This window comes from Sebastes umbrosus, chromosome 8 (genome assembly GCF_015220745.1).
Source record: "Sebastes umbrosus isolate fSebUmb1 chromosome 8, fSebUmb1.pri, whole genome shotgun sequence".
Lineage (NCBI taxonomy): Eukaryota > Metazoa > Chordata > Actinopteri > Perciformes > Sebastidae > Sebastes > Sebastes umbrosus.
The window spans coordinates 19,239,132-19,257,069 of record NC_051276.1 but is presented as its reverse complement, the minus strand read 5'-3'; the positions used below and the strand labels follow the sequence as shown (position 1 = coordinate 19,257,069).

Here is a 17,938-nt window from a genome sequence, read left to right as displayed (position 1 = left end):
TTACTCGCTTTTCTTAATCAGTGGTTTGTGTAAATGACGCTGTCTCAGATGTTTGCTCATTTAAACTATCTCTTTACATGTGAATGATATAAACACTCGTGAATCAAAATCCACTGATTATAAGGATTAAATCTGTCTTCTGATCCAGCGTACGGCCGGACAATTACTGTACCACCCCCCTTCAACAGCTGCAGCTATACAGCACGCCATGCTCCCAGAATGTAAAGTGATTGAGCTGATGAATGTATAGTCAGATGTATACTCCACTATGACTAACTATATAGTGTGCATCCTCACTTTGTAATAGATGTAAAGTCTGCCCGTGCCATGTATTGTCACTACACAGATTGTCAGTATATTGATGCCTCTATTAACTGTAATTCCTCTACATTTAATGTATTTGGTAAATAATGTGAATCTGATTTATTTTCTAAATTAAATCCATCTTTGTCAGTGGAATGTTATTTTGCATGGATTTTAATTAAGGCCTTTGTGATTGTTCTGCCCAGTGGGCAACCTCGGGGTCTGAAAATGCCGACGCTGAAGTGCCTTAATATTGCATTCTTTCTAACAGCCAGCAGGGGGCGACTCCTCTGGTTGCAAAACGAAGTCCGATTGTATAGAAATCTGAGAAAATGACCCTACTTCTCACTTGATTTATTACCTCAGTAAACATTGTAAACATGAGTTTATGGTCTCAATCGCTAGTTTCAAGTCTTCTTCAATACAGCATGATGTTCATTTAGTAAATTATGGTCCCATTTAGAGTCAAATAGACCATAAAGCAGGGTATGCTTTAGGGCATACCTTGTGATTGACGTCGCTACCACAGTGTTGTCCGTTCTGGGAGTTGTCCCTGTTTTCGTCTTGCAACTATAACCCTTTCACAGTGTGTTTTTAGTTCATGAAAGTTAATTATAACATTTTGTTTGCCTAAAAATGTCACCAAAAAGGTCACCACCCTCTTGTGTCATTTCTGGTTGCAAAAAACAAGATGGTGACGGCCAAAATGCCGAAACTCAAGGCTTCAAAACTGCAGTCCACAAACCAATGTGACGTCACGGTGACTACGTCCACTTCTTATATACACTCTATTGTTCCGCCTCTGTCCTACTGCTTAGAGGAACAGTGTTTTGGGGAATCAATTGGCCGGAATGGAATATAATATTCATAACTATATTTTGATTGGTGTATAATAATGTGTTTTCGTTAGCTTAGAATGAGCCCTTCATATCTACATAGAGAGTTAGTCCTCTTCATAAAGTCCGCCATGTTGCTCTGCCATGTTTCTACAGTAGCCCAGAATGGACAAACCAAACACTGGCTCTAGTGAGAGCCTTTCATGTTTTTACATTACCTGAAGGCCACCATAGTTCTCTGACATGCTTGTGAAACTGCAGTAGCGGGAGCTGCAGAGTGCAAAACCGTTGTACCGCCAGCCACCTTCTGACTTCAGTCAATGTATTCTCATACAACGGTTCGTATGATATCTTACAAAATGTTATTCCTCATTTTTCTTGCGTTTTCCTATGAATGTCTAGCAACACATGACGCACGTGTCAATTTCCGTTTGTTACATGCATAAGTATGGCCCTTGAGCAAGGCGAACGGCGTTACCACGGTTTTGCAGTCTGTGGCTCTCGTTACCGCAGTCTTGGAAAAGGAGGAGTGAGTTGTGGGGTAGTCAGTTGGTTGCAATCTGCAACATCACTGATAGATGCCACCAAATCCTACACACTGTTCCTTTAACTACCCAGTGATTTAATCTCATAGCAAATTCTCACTTGTGGTCAAGGTCACCTGGGACAGAACGCCAACTTTTTAACCATTTTCTCTCAAAAGAGACAAAATGACTAATGTGATATGACATTCAGTGTTGATGATGGCAGCCTCGGCCAGTCCTCCACCACACTAGTACGTTAATGTCAATAATGTTTAATGCTTAGTTTGTAATGTATTGGCCGTTACAGCACAAATGCAAAGCAGGGAAAACTCAACATCACATGGATAAAGGTGATAAAGGTGTTTTTTTGTGATACTATGTGTGCCTGCAACCAAATCATGAATGATGATGTTACCCCGCTATTTTCACAGCATTTGACAATGTTTGTATTTTGGCTGTAAGAAATGCAACACTGCCAGAGGGCTGTGTGTATGTGTGTGAGTGTGTGCATGTATGCTCTCCTGAGTTGACAATAGACCTTTACAGCATCAAATCCCTACAAGGTGAGGCACAACTTAAAAAACGTCTTTTCATCGCCTTCCTTATCTCTTTCACACTGCTGTTGGCAGCAAGAAAGAGAAAGAAAAACTGAGAGAGGGAGCATTATAATTTTATTATAAGGACGGAGGGGGTAAAATAGAGCACAAGCGATAAGAATCTGGAGATTAGGATGGAGCAGAACAATAAATTATGCAAAGTGTTTGAAAACACATACAGCTATAATTAAGTGCCATTTGATTTTAAATGAGGTGACAGCAAGGATTTATTTATCTCCTTAACCCCCTAAAACTGCCATTAGCATGGTAGAAAATGAACTGTTTGAACTGGTGAGAGAACAAGGCCTTGATTTGATACACAATAACAGAGAACCCCAACCAAAAACTGATACACGCACACGCACACACACACACACACACACACACACACACACACACACACATAGAAAGGTGAGATCAATGTCTGCATGGACTAATCAGTTCATTGCAGGCCCAGCAAAACCACGGGAGCCCATTGCTAATAATGTCATTATGAATGGAGCCTGAACACGGCTGTATTTACAGTATGGCCCTCAGTGAGAGTTTCCACACCAACTGGTGTCAGTTGGTGGCACTAATTTCATCACACTGTGCAGCTATTGACTAGACTTGTTGTTAAAATAAAATTGTTTCTATTTTATGATTTCAGGATGTAGGCTTTGGGCCCTTCTGTGTAGAGTTTGATGCGCTGCAGTGTTGATACTGCACTTGTTGAAACTTCATCATGTGTGTAATTCCAAGATCTTACTCACAATTATTTGATTTCTCCAAAACACAACTGTTGTTGCATATTTTGTCCTTAGCCTCAATGTGGTGTTTGACTTTGTGACAGGCTTCCAGTAACTTCAGTTTTATTCCAACATTGTTCTTCAGCTCGATCTCTCACCATGAAATCAACCGTACTGGCAACTTACCCAACTAAGCCACTACATAGTCCAAAAAAAGTAGAATATTCTGAAATATGCAATTTATTCATAGTGGCTATGGAAATGATACATAGCTGCGTTTTAATAGAAGTTTTGCCAGATCAGTGTCTAAGAGCGAGGCCTTTGTCTGAGAGCAAGTCGCAGTTTCTCAACCCTCAGCGCTCCTTAGTAGATTTCACAGTTTATATTATGCACAAATGACAAAGAGAAAGTACTGAATAAGTAATAGGCTATTTCCTGGTAGCACATTGAGGTGAAATCACAACGAACATCTTTTTTTTCCCTCTGTATGCTGTTCAGTGGGGAGTGAATGCTTGTTCTCGGTGTTTGTGCATGTGTGTGTGAGGAGGGCAAATCTAAAGCTACTGACTGTTTATCTGAATCGGCTTTGTTCATTAATTCATGGCTGATATTTTATGCATTTGGTGACAAAGTTTAAAAGAGTATAGACCCAAATGCAGACACAAAACACTGAGGGAGGTATGTTACTTTATGGGAGGCTTTAATGATTATTCTAGGAAGAAGTTTGGGGGCCTGCAGATCATCTGGTAGCAGAGGAAGTTGGACTGTGAGTTGAGGGGTTGCAGAGAGGCTGATGAAGGCAACAAGTAATCTTAGGCTGGAGACAGTTGAATGTTGTGTTGTGGTGGACTGCAGGGGAAGGCGCAAGATGGAAGAGAAGGTGGTTCTTTGTGGCCAACTGCAGGTTACAACAAAACTCTCAGACTATTCATAAACAAATCACAGTGAAATTATTTTGGGAAACTGGATGAACTGGTGAGCCTTAAATACACTGGAACCATTATAAAACACTGAGGAGTGATCCATAAAGACTCAGGAGCTGGCATGTGGTGCGGAAAACCCAGTCCATAATATTTGGCACATTCTCTACAGGACCTATTAGGGTTTGTGTTGAGGCTTTGTCTTCCATCTTTTTAGCTTGTGTATGAGATTGTGTTTCACATGCACACGATTCGACTGTTATCAGGCCATTAAATAGCCATTATCAGTCGATATAAGCACCATAGATGTGGGTCATTGGGGGCCTGCTACGCCTACTACATTGTAAAAGTGAAAGCGAAACTTAAAAGTAAAATGTTCTAACACGTAAAACTGCATGAAACTTCTTTAGGTTTAGGCAACAAAAACACTTTTGGCTTAAAATAAGTATGTTTCAAAAGTGAAAGTCAAACTTAATGCTTGTGAACACAAAGACATTGTATGTTTCACACAAGATGTCAACCCCAGCCTCCTGGGTATAAACCATGTGTTTTGTATTCCAGCCACCGCCCCACACCTCCACCTCATATGGAGTTTTGTGCTGTCTATACTACAGCGCCTGACTTCTGCTTCTACGATCGCTAGAGGTCGCTGTCGTGTTCTTTTATACCTTCTTTTAGTGATCTACCATGTGAATAGATGATAAAACCTTATATTGGGTGTAGTAGGCCCCTAATGACCCACATCTATGGTGCATATAGCGACAGATAGCACATTTATTTGTGTGTGTGGATTTATCATTCCGTCCAAAGTAAGAGCCCTTCCTCACTTCTCCTCTTTATTCTATCTTCTTCGTGCTACTTATCTATTTCTCTCCCTCCGTCTCTGTCTTTGGCTCACGGGGGAAGACAGATTGCCTCTCCTGAGATTTTTGATCCCAGAGACCTGCAGGCACACTGGTGCCGTTAACAGGTACCTGCCTACCTGCCTGCCAGGCTGAATGACTGACTCGCTGACTGCCCAACTAACTTCGCCTCCCCTCGTTACCGCAGTAACGTAAAAGAGGAAGGTGGCCATGAGGCATATATGGTAGATACGAGTAGGCTGTCATGCTCAGATATACATGCATCTGTTTTCAAAGGTATCATTTTAGTCCTGTCAAAAGATCAGAGTGTAACGCCAGAAATGCAACATGTAAACACGTAGATGCTGATCAGATGGGATAAAAAGGTTGAGATTTATTTTGGAGTCGCTTTTTTGGAAATAATTGTTGTGCCCCATGTGTTGGGAGTTTTGAGAGGCGGTGTCAGACAGTCGTCAGGGATACACAGGACACGGCTGAGAGGTGTCAAGGTGGTTGGCTTCCTTAACGAAGGGCCTTGCTGTAATGATTTACAGTAGCTCAAGTGAGAGAGGTCACACACACACACACACATAAGCACACAGACATGCTCGCGTTCCTCCATGTCACAACCTCCTCTTGGGTGCTGTTTCAGTGAAAGGTGCCAGCCTGCTCAGCCAAGCTCCTAACAAGAGCCAAACAGTCGGGAGACTGAGGGGGAAGAAAAGAAAGGTGAGGTGAGGTGGGGGGGTGAGGAGGCGAGATAAGAGGAGCAGAGAGCTGTCAACCTCCTGGGACGTGTGCAGAACTCGGTGTCTATGTGGAGCAGTCAGCTCCTGCATGCGCCGCACTGACCAGCACACGTTTGGCTGTGTAGACTTGGCAGGTGTTTGGCTATTTGCTGTTGTCTGCATGTAATAATACATTCACAAACAGCAAGGATTCTAAATTGGACCTCACCTTGTCAAACACAAACAAGGCCCCCTCACCTTTTTCTCCCCCGGAGCAATATTTGATAGATCTTACTCACAGAAGCGCAGCGAGCCTATTTGAGGAATGTACCAAACTGTGTCCAATAGACTAGTACTCACAGTCACACCGCGGCGGACAAGCAGCCTAATGATGTCTGAAATACCGGCACAACTGCTATGATATGCTGTGATAATTGCTACCCTCCTGTCCTCAGTACAAATAAATGTGGAATCGGTGGGCAAACACATTAATATGGAAATGTCTACATTAATTTGGAGCATGGTCTAAATTATTCAATAATTAAGCCACAGCAAATTTACACAAACTTTCCCCCTGGATGACTGGAGAGAATAGTGAGGAGCTGGAAACAGCCACGCGGAGCGATTTGAAATATGTGGTCACATGGTGTGTGAATGCAGTCATATCAGCCAGTGAATTTATGCACGATGTTCAATTTGGGTGAACAGACTCTCATATGAAATTGAATTGCCATAGACATTTTATTTGGCTACCTTAGCTTTACCAACGTTAACTAATATCAGCTAACGTTAGCATTAGCCTACATGGAGTGTCAACCATAGACTGTATGTAAGATGTGGACGTAGTCACTGTGACGTCACCCCCTGGTTTATGGACTGTTGTTTTGAAGCCTCAATTTCGGCATTTTGGTCGTCTCCATCTTGGTAGTTGGCCATTGGCATGTTGTTTTTTGCAACCAGAAGTGACACGAGAGGGTGGAGAAATTTTTAGGCGTCCAAAAAGGTTATAATTAACCTTCATGAACTGAAAACACACTGTGAAAGGGTTAAAGTTGTAAGACGAAAACACGGACAACTCCCAGACCGGACAACGCCGTGGTAGCGACCTGTCAACCACAAGATAGCCACGCCCTAACGCATACCCTGCTTCATGGTCTATTTGACTCTAAATGGGACCATAATTTACTAAATGAACATCATGCTGTATTGAAGAAGACTTGAAACTAGCAACTGAGACCATAGACTCATGTTTACAATGTTTACTGAGGTAATAAATCAAGTGAGAAGTAGGCTCATTTTCTCACAGACTTCTATACAATCAGACTTCTTTTTGCAACAAGAGGAGTCGCCCCCTGCTGGCTGTTAGAAAGAATGCAAGTTAAAGGCACTTCAGCATTGGCTTCAGTTTTCAGACCCCAGAGTTGCCCACTGGTGTCAACGTAGCACTGCAGATGCCAAAATGCAGTTGTGAATAATGAAATTGTAGCTGACAAAATAAAATATATATTAAATTTCAGTAACTTACCTAGAGATTCAGGAAAAAAAAACTCATGCTTCCATAAGTGTTCAGCAAACTGTACAATAAGTACATTACTCAAATTACATTAGTTAAATCAACGGGATACTGAGATATAAGTAAAGTACACTCCTATAATTCAAGAAAGCGCAGTTGTTACCTTTTAGAGTGTATAACTTTTTAGTAGAGACGTGTGTGGTGTATTTGAGGAAAAGGCCCTTTGTGCCGACTGATGTGCCGGACTTATCATTGCTTGGATTTAGATTTTAAAACCACAGTGTATTTGAAGTTGTGTGTCCCTCTGTGCATGCACTTGTGTGTGCGTGTGTGTGTGCGTGTGCATGCCCCTGAGCCTGGCTGTGTGTGTGAGTGTCTGCGCCAAAGCACGTACAAGCGTGTCAACTTGTGTAACTGTGGATGTCTTTTCAAAGGGCCTTCACAGATCTGTCCGGGGCCCTTTGATCAGACGCTCTATGACTCGCCTGCTCTCGACGGCCCACGAGATGGGAGGGTGCGTGCTGGGTGGGAGGCGAGGCTGGTTGGACATGGATGAGACTGCGGATTTGACCTGCACATTCACACACACGCACAAATATTTAAGTATCCCATACACACATTTCAAAATTTGGAGATATTCTTGCTGAAGCAGTGGAGCTTCATTCAAATGTGATCCAAAAAGACTCTGGAAAGACGCATACATAATGTCGGACAGTGCAGATGTTTGTGCACATGTGTGTTAATGTAGTTTTTGATGTATGAAGTCAAAATGTCATATCAGTTCAGATTCACTAAAGTCACTCAATAAAGTAGTAAAATTACTGTTTTTTTCAACGGAGTCTGGTGAGTTAGGCGAGAGCGTAGATGGATACAACGGCTTCAGTTCCCCATCGGAAACGGCTGTCTCACGGCAAGGCAAACTGGTGAAATATTCTAAATATAGTGTACACTTAAGCTATCCCTTTAAGTTAGAAAGATTTAAGGTGAAAGTCTGCAGATGCAAATTTAATTTTGTCATCCTCTCAAGTATTGTAATACAACATTGTGTGTGTGTATTTACCTTTGTCTATATTGATTACAGAAGCTGTAGAGTAAAGCTACTGGTTCATGTTTACTTTGAAATAGATTTGCTTTGATATCGCATATTTTTGCCATCCGCTGATTTAGTGTTGTGTCTTGTAGCTTTTGAGCGGACATCAGTTTGAATTGAGATGGATCTCAGGTAGGGTCTAATACTGAGTGGCATCACCGCACCGCACGGACATACTGTAGACCTGACACTGAATTGATCTGACAATAGAATGGATCAGTGTAGCGGCTAGTAAGTCAGAAGGTAGAGCATAATCCCCTCTGTCAAGTCTCTGTCTCGTCAATATTCAAATCCACCCGGCTGTCCAATGGCTGTCAGTTACAATCTCCCTCTGGCTCATGGCCTTGCACAGGCACATATCTAAATTGAATTGGATGTTTGCTTCTCAATGGAAATTGAGTCAAAGAGATGACCTCCTTGCCCTGTATTGTGAACTTGTCAGTTACCCCAACTGAACTATATTCTAATGTACAATATCCATTCCCAACTAATAACTTATTCCTTTTTTATATGGCTCCTGTTTTCTTTTAGTTTGTCATATAACTGCTGTATGTCTCCCACTACTCGCCATGAGTTTTAAAAAATATGTCCCACTTTATTTTAAGGAAACATATTGATTGAGATCAAATTTGGGCAGATTTATATGACAAATTGTGACTTTGCTTTCTGAACAGCTAAACCTCATAGACTGTATATGAGAAATGGACAAAGTCACCGTGACATTACCCATTGGTTTGTGGACTGCAGTTTCGAAGCCTTGAGTTCGGCATTTTGGTCGTTGCCATCTTGGTATTTGGCCGTTGTCATTTTGTTTTTTGCAACCAGAAGTGACACGAGAGGGTAGAGCTAAGTACAACCGAACACTGAATAAAAAATTTTCAGGCGACCAAAAAGGTTATAATTAACTTTCATTAACTGAAAACACACTGTGAAAGGGTTAAAGTTGTAAGACGAAGCATTATAGTATTATCGCCTATTTTACTCTCAATGGGACCATAATTTATGCTGTATCGAAGAAGACTTGAAACTAGCGATTGAGACCATAAACTTATGTTTACAATGTTTACTGAGGTAATAAATCAAGTGAGAAGTAGGCTCATTTTCTCATAGACTTCTATACAATCAGACTTCTTTTGCAACCAGAGGAGTCGCCCCCTGCTGGCAATTAGAAAGAATGCAAGTTTAAGGCACTGCAGCGTTGGCTTCAGTTTTCAGACCCCGGAGGTTGCCCGCTGCTGCTTTCTGTCACCTCTTAGAAGTGCTCTGTGCTCTCTCCTGTAATGATTTATTCCCATGCACTCTGCTTCTCTGTAACACCAAAGGCCAGGTGTAATAGCGTGAAATGAGACACACACAGACATACTGTACACATCCCTTTTACAGTATATAATATATCCTTCCACCAACTACATTCATCCACTGGTCTCACCTTTACTCATCACCTTTAAATGCCTAACCTGAAAACTCTGACATCAGCAAGAAGTAGCTGCTTGAACTTTAAAAAACTTGTTGTGGTCAGGTTGAAAAGGTTCATCCATCGCCTGCTTTCCTCTGGGAAGACTGCTCATTCGGTGCTGTCTAGAAGTTCTGATACATCAATGCTCATCTTTTTTATTTTTTTTCAGAGACGTAGGGTGAATCTGAGTGTCTTGGTTAGTGAGGGACTCTGTTGTTGTCAGTTGCAAACCCGTTTTGTGATGTGAATTGCTGAGAAGGGTTTATTTTTTACACAAATGTCTAATTCATCTTTCACTATAATCCCAGGTTCTAACCCCAAATGAGACAGTTGAAGACGTGACCATTCAAAATGATGTCCGCTCACTAAAAGAAACCTGACTCTAGAGGTCTAAAACTGAAAGTGGTTCTCACATGGGTGAAAATTATAGAGGACATTTAACCATAGTGTCTCTCTCTCTCGGTCCCTCTCTTGCTACTACTCTGACACATGTCGCCCTGGCATGCATGGAAAGGCCTGACCTTTGGAAAGTTTAGCACTTTAAATATTTAGGCTTGGGTTATGATGGATCCTCCAGGCCCTGCGGCAATGTGCGAAGCCTCTGATTAGGGCCGCTGTCAGAGTCATTTAGCCGAGTGTCTGGCTGTCGGTGGCGCTCTCTGTTTGACAGGCGAGCCTTTTAAACAAACAGCGGTCCCAGTGGCAGAGCAGGCAGGGGCACCGAGCGCAGCACAAACACCCAACACTCTGAGAGAAACCACTCAGCCCGCTGACAGCTGCAGAGGAAACCACTGGCCACTGTCTCTCATGATCTTCCAGGCACTTTGTCTTTCTGCTCACTCACTTTCTTTCACATACTCGTACCTCTGCCTGTTTTATTTCGTCCTTTTTTTCACCCCGTGTCGATATTTTTCCTCCATCAGAGTTTCTACATCCCCTTTTTGTTATTCTCTGTCTGCTGAAGTCGAACAACGCTTCATCCGCGGTGTGTTTTGAGTAAGATTTAGTAAGTAAGTTGATTCGCCGGCTGATCTCTGAGCGGGGCTTATGCTCTTAATTTGTCAAACATCACTACTCATTATCAGCCGAAAATCAGGATAGATGCTCTCTTGTCTCGTGCCTAGCATCGTCTCGTGATTAGGACAGCTTACATTGATGTTCCCCGTTGAAATACATCTGAGCCAGCCTTTTCATCTCACTCGGAGACAATCTCCCGTGGCATCAATCCTGTAAATATATGAGTCTTAATATGTGTGTCCTATTCTGTATTCAGAGGAAGAGCCAAGTCAGCAGCTCCAGTATTAATGCATGAGAAATGAGCAGAGCCCATAAGAATTAAAGGGTAAGACTCCCCTTATTAAGATGTAAATTCCAGGGGAAAACTTGCCGAAATGAGGATACAGTGAAGTTATTGTCAACTTTAGCCTACTTATGCATTTCTAAGAGGCATTGTTGTGTTATAGTTGAAATTAGATACACACAGCAAAGCACCTTGTGTGTTTTTCAGCTCATTTTCAGCACGAGATCGACCAATATGCAACCCATACTTTACGGAACAATTTACACTTTTGGCAACATTATCTAGTGACAGTATACATGGCAACTATCGTGGTAATTCAATCTCAGTGTCTGTGTGTGCTCCTTCTTCTTTTTCCTCCCTCTCCACCTCTTTCTCATTTCAAATTTGCACTTAACACCTTCCTGGGGAAAGGCTTCTCATTCATCAACGGTGTTTGTCCCGGTGACAAGCAGGGCGCCTCCTGCATATCAATATCAGCTAAGACAATGCTGAGCCTGTAACCTTCAGCTAAATGTCATTCTGCTTAATCCTATTTGAAAATTAAACATTGAAAAACCTTTAGCGTACCTTCCTGTCTTCCTTCCTCTCTCGCTCCCTCCTTTATTGGCCGCCGCTCCCATACAGCCGTCTGCTCTCCCTCGCTCCCTTCCTGCTCTTGTTTGGCACACTGGGTGACATTTGTATTTGTTTTGTTTGTGTGAGTGTTTGTGTCCCATAATGGTTATTTGGTGGAACTGATTTTTAATTTATGTTAGTGAAAAAATAATATAGGGGCAATTTGAGTCATCTGCATTCTTGCAACAGAGTCATCAAAAGCAGACTTAACTACTTTTCCCTTTGTTCACTCACTCTGATGTAAAGAGAGAGACACAAAAATTACCCAGAAAAACAGAGAAACTAGTGACCAAAGTTGGACGTGGAGGGAGAACGTAGTCACACAAGAGGAAACCTCATTGTCAAATCTGCATATTTACATAAACAGATCCTCCCCTTACAGATAGTAATTACCACACTGACAGTGGTTGGGATGCAGAAGAAGAGGATGTCTGATTTGTCCAGATACACACTATGACAGAGGCTGAAACTTCATCAAAGTGCTCAGCATGGAGAGGCCCGCTTCTTAGTATGCATGAAACACATGCGTGTTTTACCCTCCTCTTCCTCCGTACACTTACGCCTCACACACACACAAACTATATGATACATGTTTGAAGATACAGCGAGCAATCGGAGGGGAGGGAGGGCGGGATAAAAGGAGACGGCGAGATTGCAGTGAAAATGCAATCATTTGCAGTCGGACAGATATAATTCTCCTTTGGAGGGAGTGTGATGCGGCAGCTCAAAGACAGCCTTCAGCCAGCTCTCCATATGGATTTGATTGACCACAGTCGCTCGTCAAGAGACTCCATTGAAATACTCAGAGTGAATTACGACGTGACTACCCCTTGATGTCTTCATATTGAAGCCCTCCATTCACTCTGGAGCTCCAAGAATTAGAAAATGTGATGGAGAGACGTACTGTATAGAAGCGGTTAACCAAGACGGGGAAGCAACAAGATATGAGGAGGATTTTCCTCCATGCTAAGAATTAGTCACCCGAACAGGATGAAGTTCAACAGTTGTTATGCCACGATTTAGCCACAGTAAGCAGCAGATTGACAGAAAGGGGAAAACGCATAGAGAGCAAGTCACTCTCATCCCAACTCATCACATACTGACGCTTTTTTCAAGACACAAATGAACAGGTGATTGTAAAGTGAAAGTGCACAGGGGACACAAACAGCGGTCTGAATGAAAGCCTTGTGTTTGTGTCTCTTTCACTGTTTAAACAACATCACCACAGCACTTTCCCTGTGCGTTTACTGTTGCCGCAGATGGGTTCCTGGTGCGGCCAAAACATCTATTCTCTTTTCCCTCACTTTTTTCGGTTTTAATGTTCTCTAGAACATCCGTTGAGTCTTCCCTCTGCATGTTTGGATGTTTGCATGTGTAAGTGCGTGTTTGTACGAGTGTAAAAGTCTGATAACGTACCATAGCAGCAGACACTGCTGTGATACTGACACCACACAGCATGAAGGAAGAAAGAGAAGAAGACTCCCATGTGAGAAGTTAAAGAGTGAAAGTGTGGCTTGTCGAGCCTCATAGAGTTTCAGTCTGCGGTTTGTGAGTGAGAGAATTGATTTTGGACAACAGGTTACTCCACACTCTGGCTACATTCCAAATCACATTTTCTTTTTACTTTTAGTTCATACTGCAGCTACCCTTACAAAGTACGTACTGTTGCACATGGTATGCAAACAATTGGGACATACTACTTTCTCATAACATTGCACCTTGAACTTTGACCATCTTGCTCATGTATCTGTTGCACAGAGGATTGTGGGTCAGAATAGCCAGAAAAGCATTCTGGCTTGCATACTGCAAATTGCAACTGGATGCCGTAGGACATCCTGGTATTTTTGGCATACTGCATTTGACAATCTTTTTTTCTGACATGCTAAATAGTATGGTAGTATGGATATTGGAACGCACAGCCAGTGTTGAACCGTAGCCAAGTTGTAGGCATGTGGGTCCTTTCTTTTTTTACTGGGACCCAAATAGAGAATAGACATACACCAACATAGCTTGTAGAGGACACATTTAACCCTGAGTGACAAATGTTTGTGGGAATTAAAACAGCTTGCCTTCTGTCTGTTTCCAGGTGGGAGATGCAGGAGGATGCAGAGCTGGAAGGCGGAGAGAAATTTATAGTGGAGGAACTTCAGAAAGCCTATTTTGTGTGCTGCTGCAGCCCAGGACCGCAGGACCCTCCCGAAACTGATGAGACACTGGCAGAGCCGACCCAGGGGGGAACACGACAATCCGATAAAAGCGCTGCCCAATAAGTGTCCACGCAGTTGGAATTTTTATCTCGTTGTAAATGTTTGCTTGTAACACTCCCTTGCAGCTCTCAAGGTAGTAGAGTGTGTGTATGTGCACATTTGTGGGTGCAATTGGGTTTGTGCATGCACTGTGTGCAGCGAGTTTGCATGAAAACACGAGTGAGAGAGCGGACAAGAAACTGTGGAACAACAAAAAAGAGTGAGGGAGACGTCGCCTCCCTCTTTATGCACAACGTCTCAGACAAACTCTCTGTGCTTTTCTATGCTGGCATCAGATGCATTTCATCTTTTTGGAGCACATCTCCAGAAATCAGTTCTGGGAAATGGAGAGCCTGGATTTGTTTGCCTGGGACAAGATGGGACTGTGTGATCATTGTCGGTAGTTGAAGTTTTTTTTTTTTTTTTTTGAGACAGTGAGTGTAAAGACGTTGGTGTCAGCATACTTTCTCCTGGTTCCTGAAAGCAAACATCAAATATTACGGTTTTGGAAGCAAGACGATGTATGTTTTGATTACAGTGTGTCCCAAAAAGCTGCCCCACTATGTAATATCAGTCAGTATTTTGTGCAAACTGAGGAAAACATTTATTTTATGTGTAATACGATTGCTCAGTATATTTTTCCAAGTTTTGTCCATATTTTGTTATTTATGAGGTGGAATGTTTTAGAATTAAACATGAAAATAAAATCATATTCTTACTAAACCATTGAACATGCTTCTTCTGTTGTATGATCAATCTGTGTGATCTCTGTGCAGTCAATACATTATTTATTTCAATGGAGTTAGCATTGCATTTTTGAATACATACATCAGATGTTCTTTAGTATTACATCTGATGTTAAAATAAGGATTAAACAACGCAAATGATGCTCTTTTCACCAACAATAATATCATTTCAGTTCACAAAGGCTACTGCACACCCTGTTTAAGGGTGTGTAGGAAAACGTTTCCAGCTTCAGAGAAAGATGTTCCTTTCATTAACTAGATTTTTAATGCAAATATAGCAAGATTGCGATCGCCAAACCACTTAGAGAATACAAAAGACAACAAAATGTTCAGCAACTAATTTCTGCTTGTGACTCTGAACAAAGGCTAAAAGGCAACAAAGCACCATTAGTCTCTGTAAATGTACCGTATTTGACATAACAATAAAACTGTTTTATTTTGGTGTTGCAGAAAACTGGCCAAACTGTTCTTGTTCTGTGAAAGAAATGCTTTGATGTCTTTCCTTCTCCTAGAGTAAGCACCTGTGGGTTATCCATTTGTGTTTCCACCGGGTAATTCAGGTTCAGAAGGCAACTGTCAGAAAAAGCTGGCAGTATAATTCATAAGAAATCATTACAAAGAATGATTCATCACAAAGAATACATTGAATATTCTATTATGCAGTATTCATTCGGGGATTATCAAACCTACATAAACATTTTAGGATCCCGGGGCTCATCATGACATATTCATGCAGGATAAACAGTCGCAGCATTTTGACTCCTCTGATTTCCATTTCAATTGATTACCCTCACTATATTAGTGTGCTATCCACGGCAAACTCTCACAGCAGAAACATGTTGGTTTTATTTGTGAGTTCATCCATTGAGTACAACAAGCTTTGTGTCAGCGCGTAGTGAGACAACATGGTGGCATTACAGGAAGACAGCGCCCTGGTTTCACTTCCTCTCCATGTCATCATGTCCCAATTCTTTATTATTTTATCATACTTTCAGGTTATGACAAATGCATTTGTCAGAAAATTAAAAGAATAACTTCTATATTTTTCAACTTGGACCCTATTTTCCCATGTTTTTGTGTCTAAGTGACTAAAGAGACAACACTTTTTTGAAATTGGTCCAGTATTGAGGGAGAACGCTGCAGCCGACAGCTAAATCTAAATGGGCTGTAATGTAATAAATTGGGGCAACCTCTCACCGTCAGTTTACGTCCACTAGAAATGCTTGTTTTTTGCCACTGACAGGCTCAGATTGTTATTATAAGTGTCTGACAACATTATGGAAAGGACCCTAAAGAGAAATAAAACATTTTTCTTATCTTTTGTTTTCTGTTTGTTATTGTGTGTCTCACTCGGAGAAGCCTTGTTGTGAAATGTCGCGTGGTATCCACATAGTGGAAATCATCTAAATATTCATCCTTGACATTGAAGATAATTTAGATAACACTAAGCTACACTTTCTGTACTCCTACACAACAAATTCTGATAACACCAGAGTGCCCCGTAGCACTCTCACTCATATTTCCGCCGTTGTCTTCCGGCAACAAGTCACATGACACAATAACAAACAGAAAACAAAAGGTAAAAAAAAGGTTTTATTTCTCTGTAGAGTCCTTTCCATAATGTTGTCAGACACTTCCAATAACAATTTGAGCCTGTCAGTGGCAAAAACAAGCACTTTAATTGGACGTAAACTGAGGCTGCCAGGTTGCCCCAAATTATGTCATTATAGCCTGTTTAGCGGCTGCAGCATTCTCCCTCAATACTGGACTGGAAGTGTTGTCCCCATTAGTCACTTAGACAAAAACATGGGGGAATAGGGTCCAGGTTGAAAAAGGGTATTAAGTATTTCAAGTTCAAGTGAATTGAGAAGACTTTTTTTTATTTCAAGTCAAGTCTGGAGTAATCAAACTTTTTACTAGATTTAAGTCCAAGTCATATGACTAAAAGTCCACACCTCTGCTCTCAGGTGCTGCATTGACTATTGAGTGAACGAGAAGCATCTCCTTTATCTTGTCAAACTCGGTGGATATCAATGCCACAATATGTCATCTGTGTTTCTTATATGGGTCTCCCCTCGCAGCATCTCCAACGCTCTGCTTGAGGAAACAGCTCAGCTCCCCTGAGAGACAGCTCCAACTTCTAGAGGCCGTCCGGAAGTAGGGCACGCAGCTTTAGTTTAACCAGGATGCTATTTATATGAATATAAAAAACACATCATATAGTTCAGTTGCAGGTACATGATACTGGTGAACAGGGTGTAGCAGGTGTTGGTTTGATGGTCAACCATGAAACCAATCAAATCATGTTTTTTCTTTCCCTTTTATAGCAACGTCCTCCGATCCATTTCACTCTGACAGTTTTGTGAGAACAGTCCTGAACACTTCCACCACAACAGCTTCTCCCGAGTGGAAACTGATGTCCTTGTGCCAGAGGTGGAGAATCAGTCCTCCTGCCAGCCTGATTGAATCACTATTCTCTTTTATTGTTACGTTAAAACAAAGGATGCTGTATCTTTTCCCTATTTGAGGGATTTACATCAGGTGAGAGAGGAACCTGTGTGTGCCTTAAGTCCTGACATTCACCATACAATATCATGATAAATGAGCATCATTCACCACCGCTCACACACTCACACATGCACTGCACCCCCTGGCTCACTTCTTTCAGAGTTATTAGGCTTTATTGTATGTTGATATATTTACAGTATCCTTAATTTATACAGTATTAGAATGATGTTGGAATAGGATGGTTAATACATCATAGCAATGTAGGGATTCTATTAAATACAGACAGTCCCCATCTTAAACTGGATATTGTTATCAAGCATGTGAGGGAAAATCGGTGTGTCATGTAGTTCCTCTTATGCAACACAGAGTATGACAAAGTAAAGCTGGACTTAACGTAATCTTAAATTACTAGCACACCCCTGCATGGAATCAACCACACTAATGCAAATTCAGATGGCATGGGACTCTCCACCTGCATGAGTCCAGTAACCTTCACTTTACTCTTCATCTTAAGATAATGACTTTATTCAGTTTTTCAAAATACAGAACACTTTTTTTCTCCCTTAATTTTCCAGGCCCTAATCACCTTCAGTAATCACATACATATATACAAACATTATCTATGGTGGAGGAAGTATTCAGATGCTTTACTTAAGTAAAAGTAAAAACACATTTCAAATTTAAGTCCTGGATTCAAAATGTAATTTAAGTAAAAGTAAAGAAGTATAATCAGCAATATTTCACATTACTGGAACATCTTCCTTTATGTTCAAATGATGCATATGGCTACATTTTCAGATACAGAGGCACTGTTGTGGAATTCAAACTTCCATATTATTCACCATTCATCATCTTTCGTTACTTTTAAAAACACTTAAACAAACATTGGTAACTTCCAAATTACAGTGTTGATTGTTGGACATCTGAGAAATAATTGTACAGTGCTTTTAGCTTCCAAAGTACCCCTCCTGCGCATGTTCTTGTTTA

The 17,938-nt window shown here is 41.4% G+C and overlaps 1 protein-coding gene across 6 annotated transcripts in view; it reads left to right on the top strand.

Annotated features, from left to right (window-relative positions):
* Positions 1–14,428, top strand: part of kiaa0825 (KIAA0825 ortholog) — a 127,969-nt gene extending 113,541 nt beyond the window's left edge. For all 6 annotated transcript variants that reach the window (XM_037777645.1, XM_037777643.1, XM_037777641.1 and 3 more), the window contains one exon: positions 13,538–14,428. In XM_037777645.1, the coding sequence (XP_037633573.1) occupies positions 13,538–13,721 (184 nt within the window). In that variant the 3' untranslated portion in view covers positions 13,722–14,428. The remainder of the gene's footprint in view (positions 1–13,537) is intronic.
* The last annotated feature ends 3,510 nt before the right edge of the window (positions 14,429–17,938 follow it).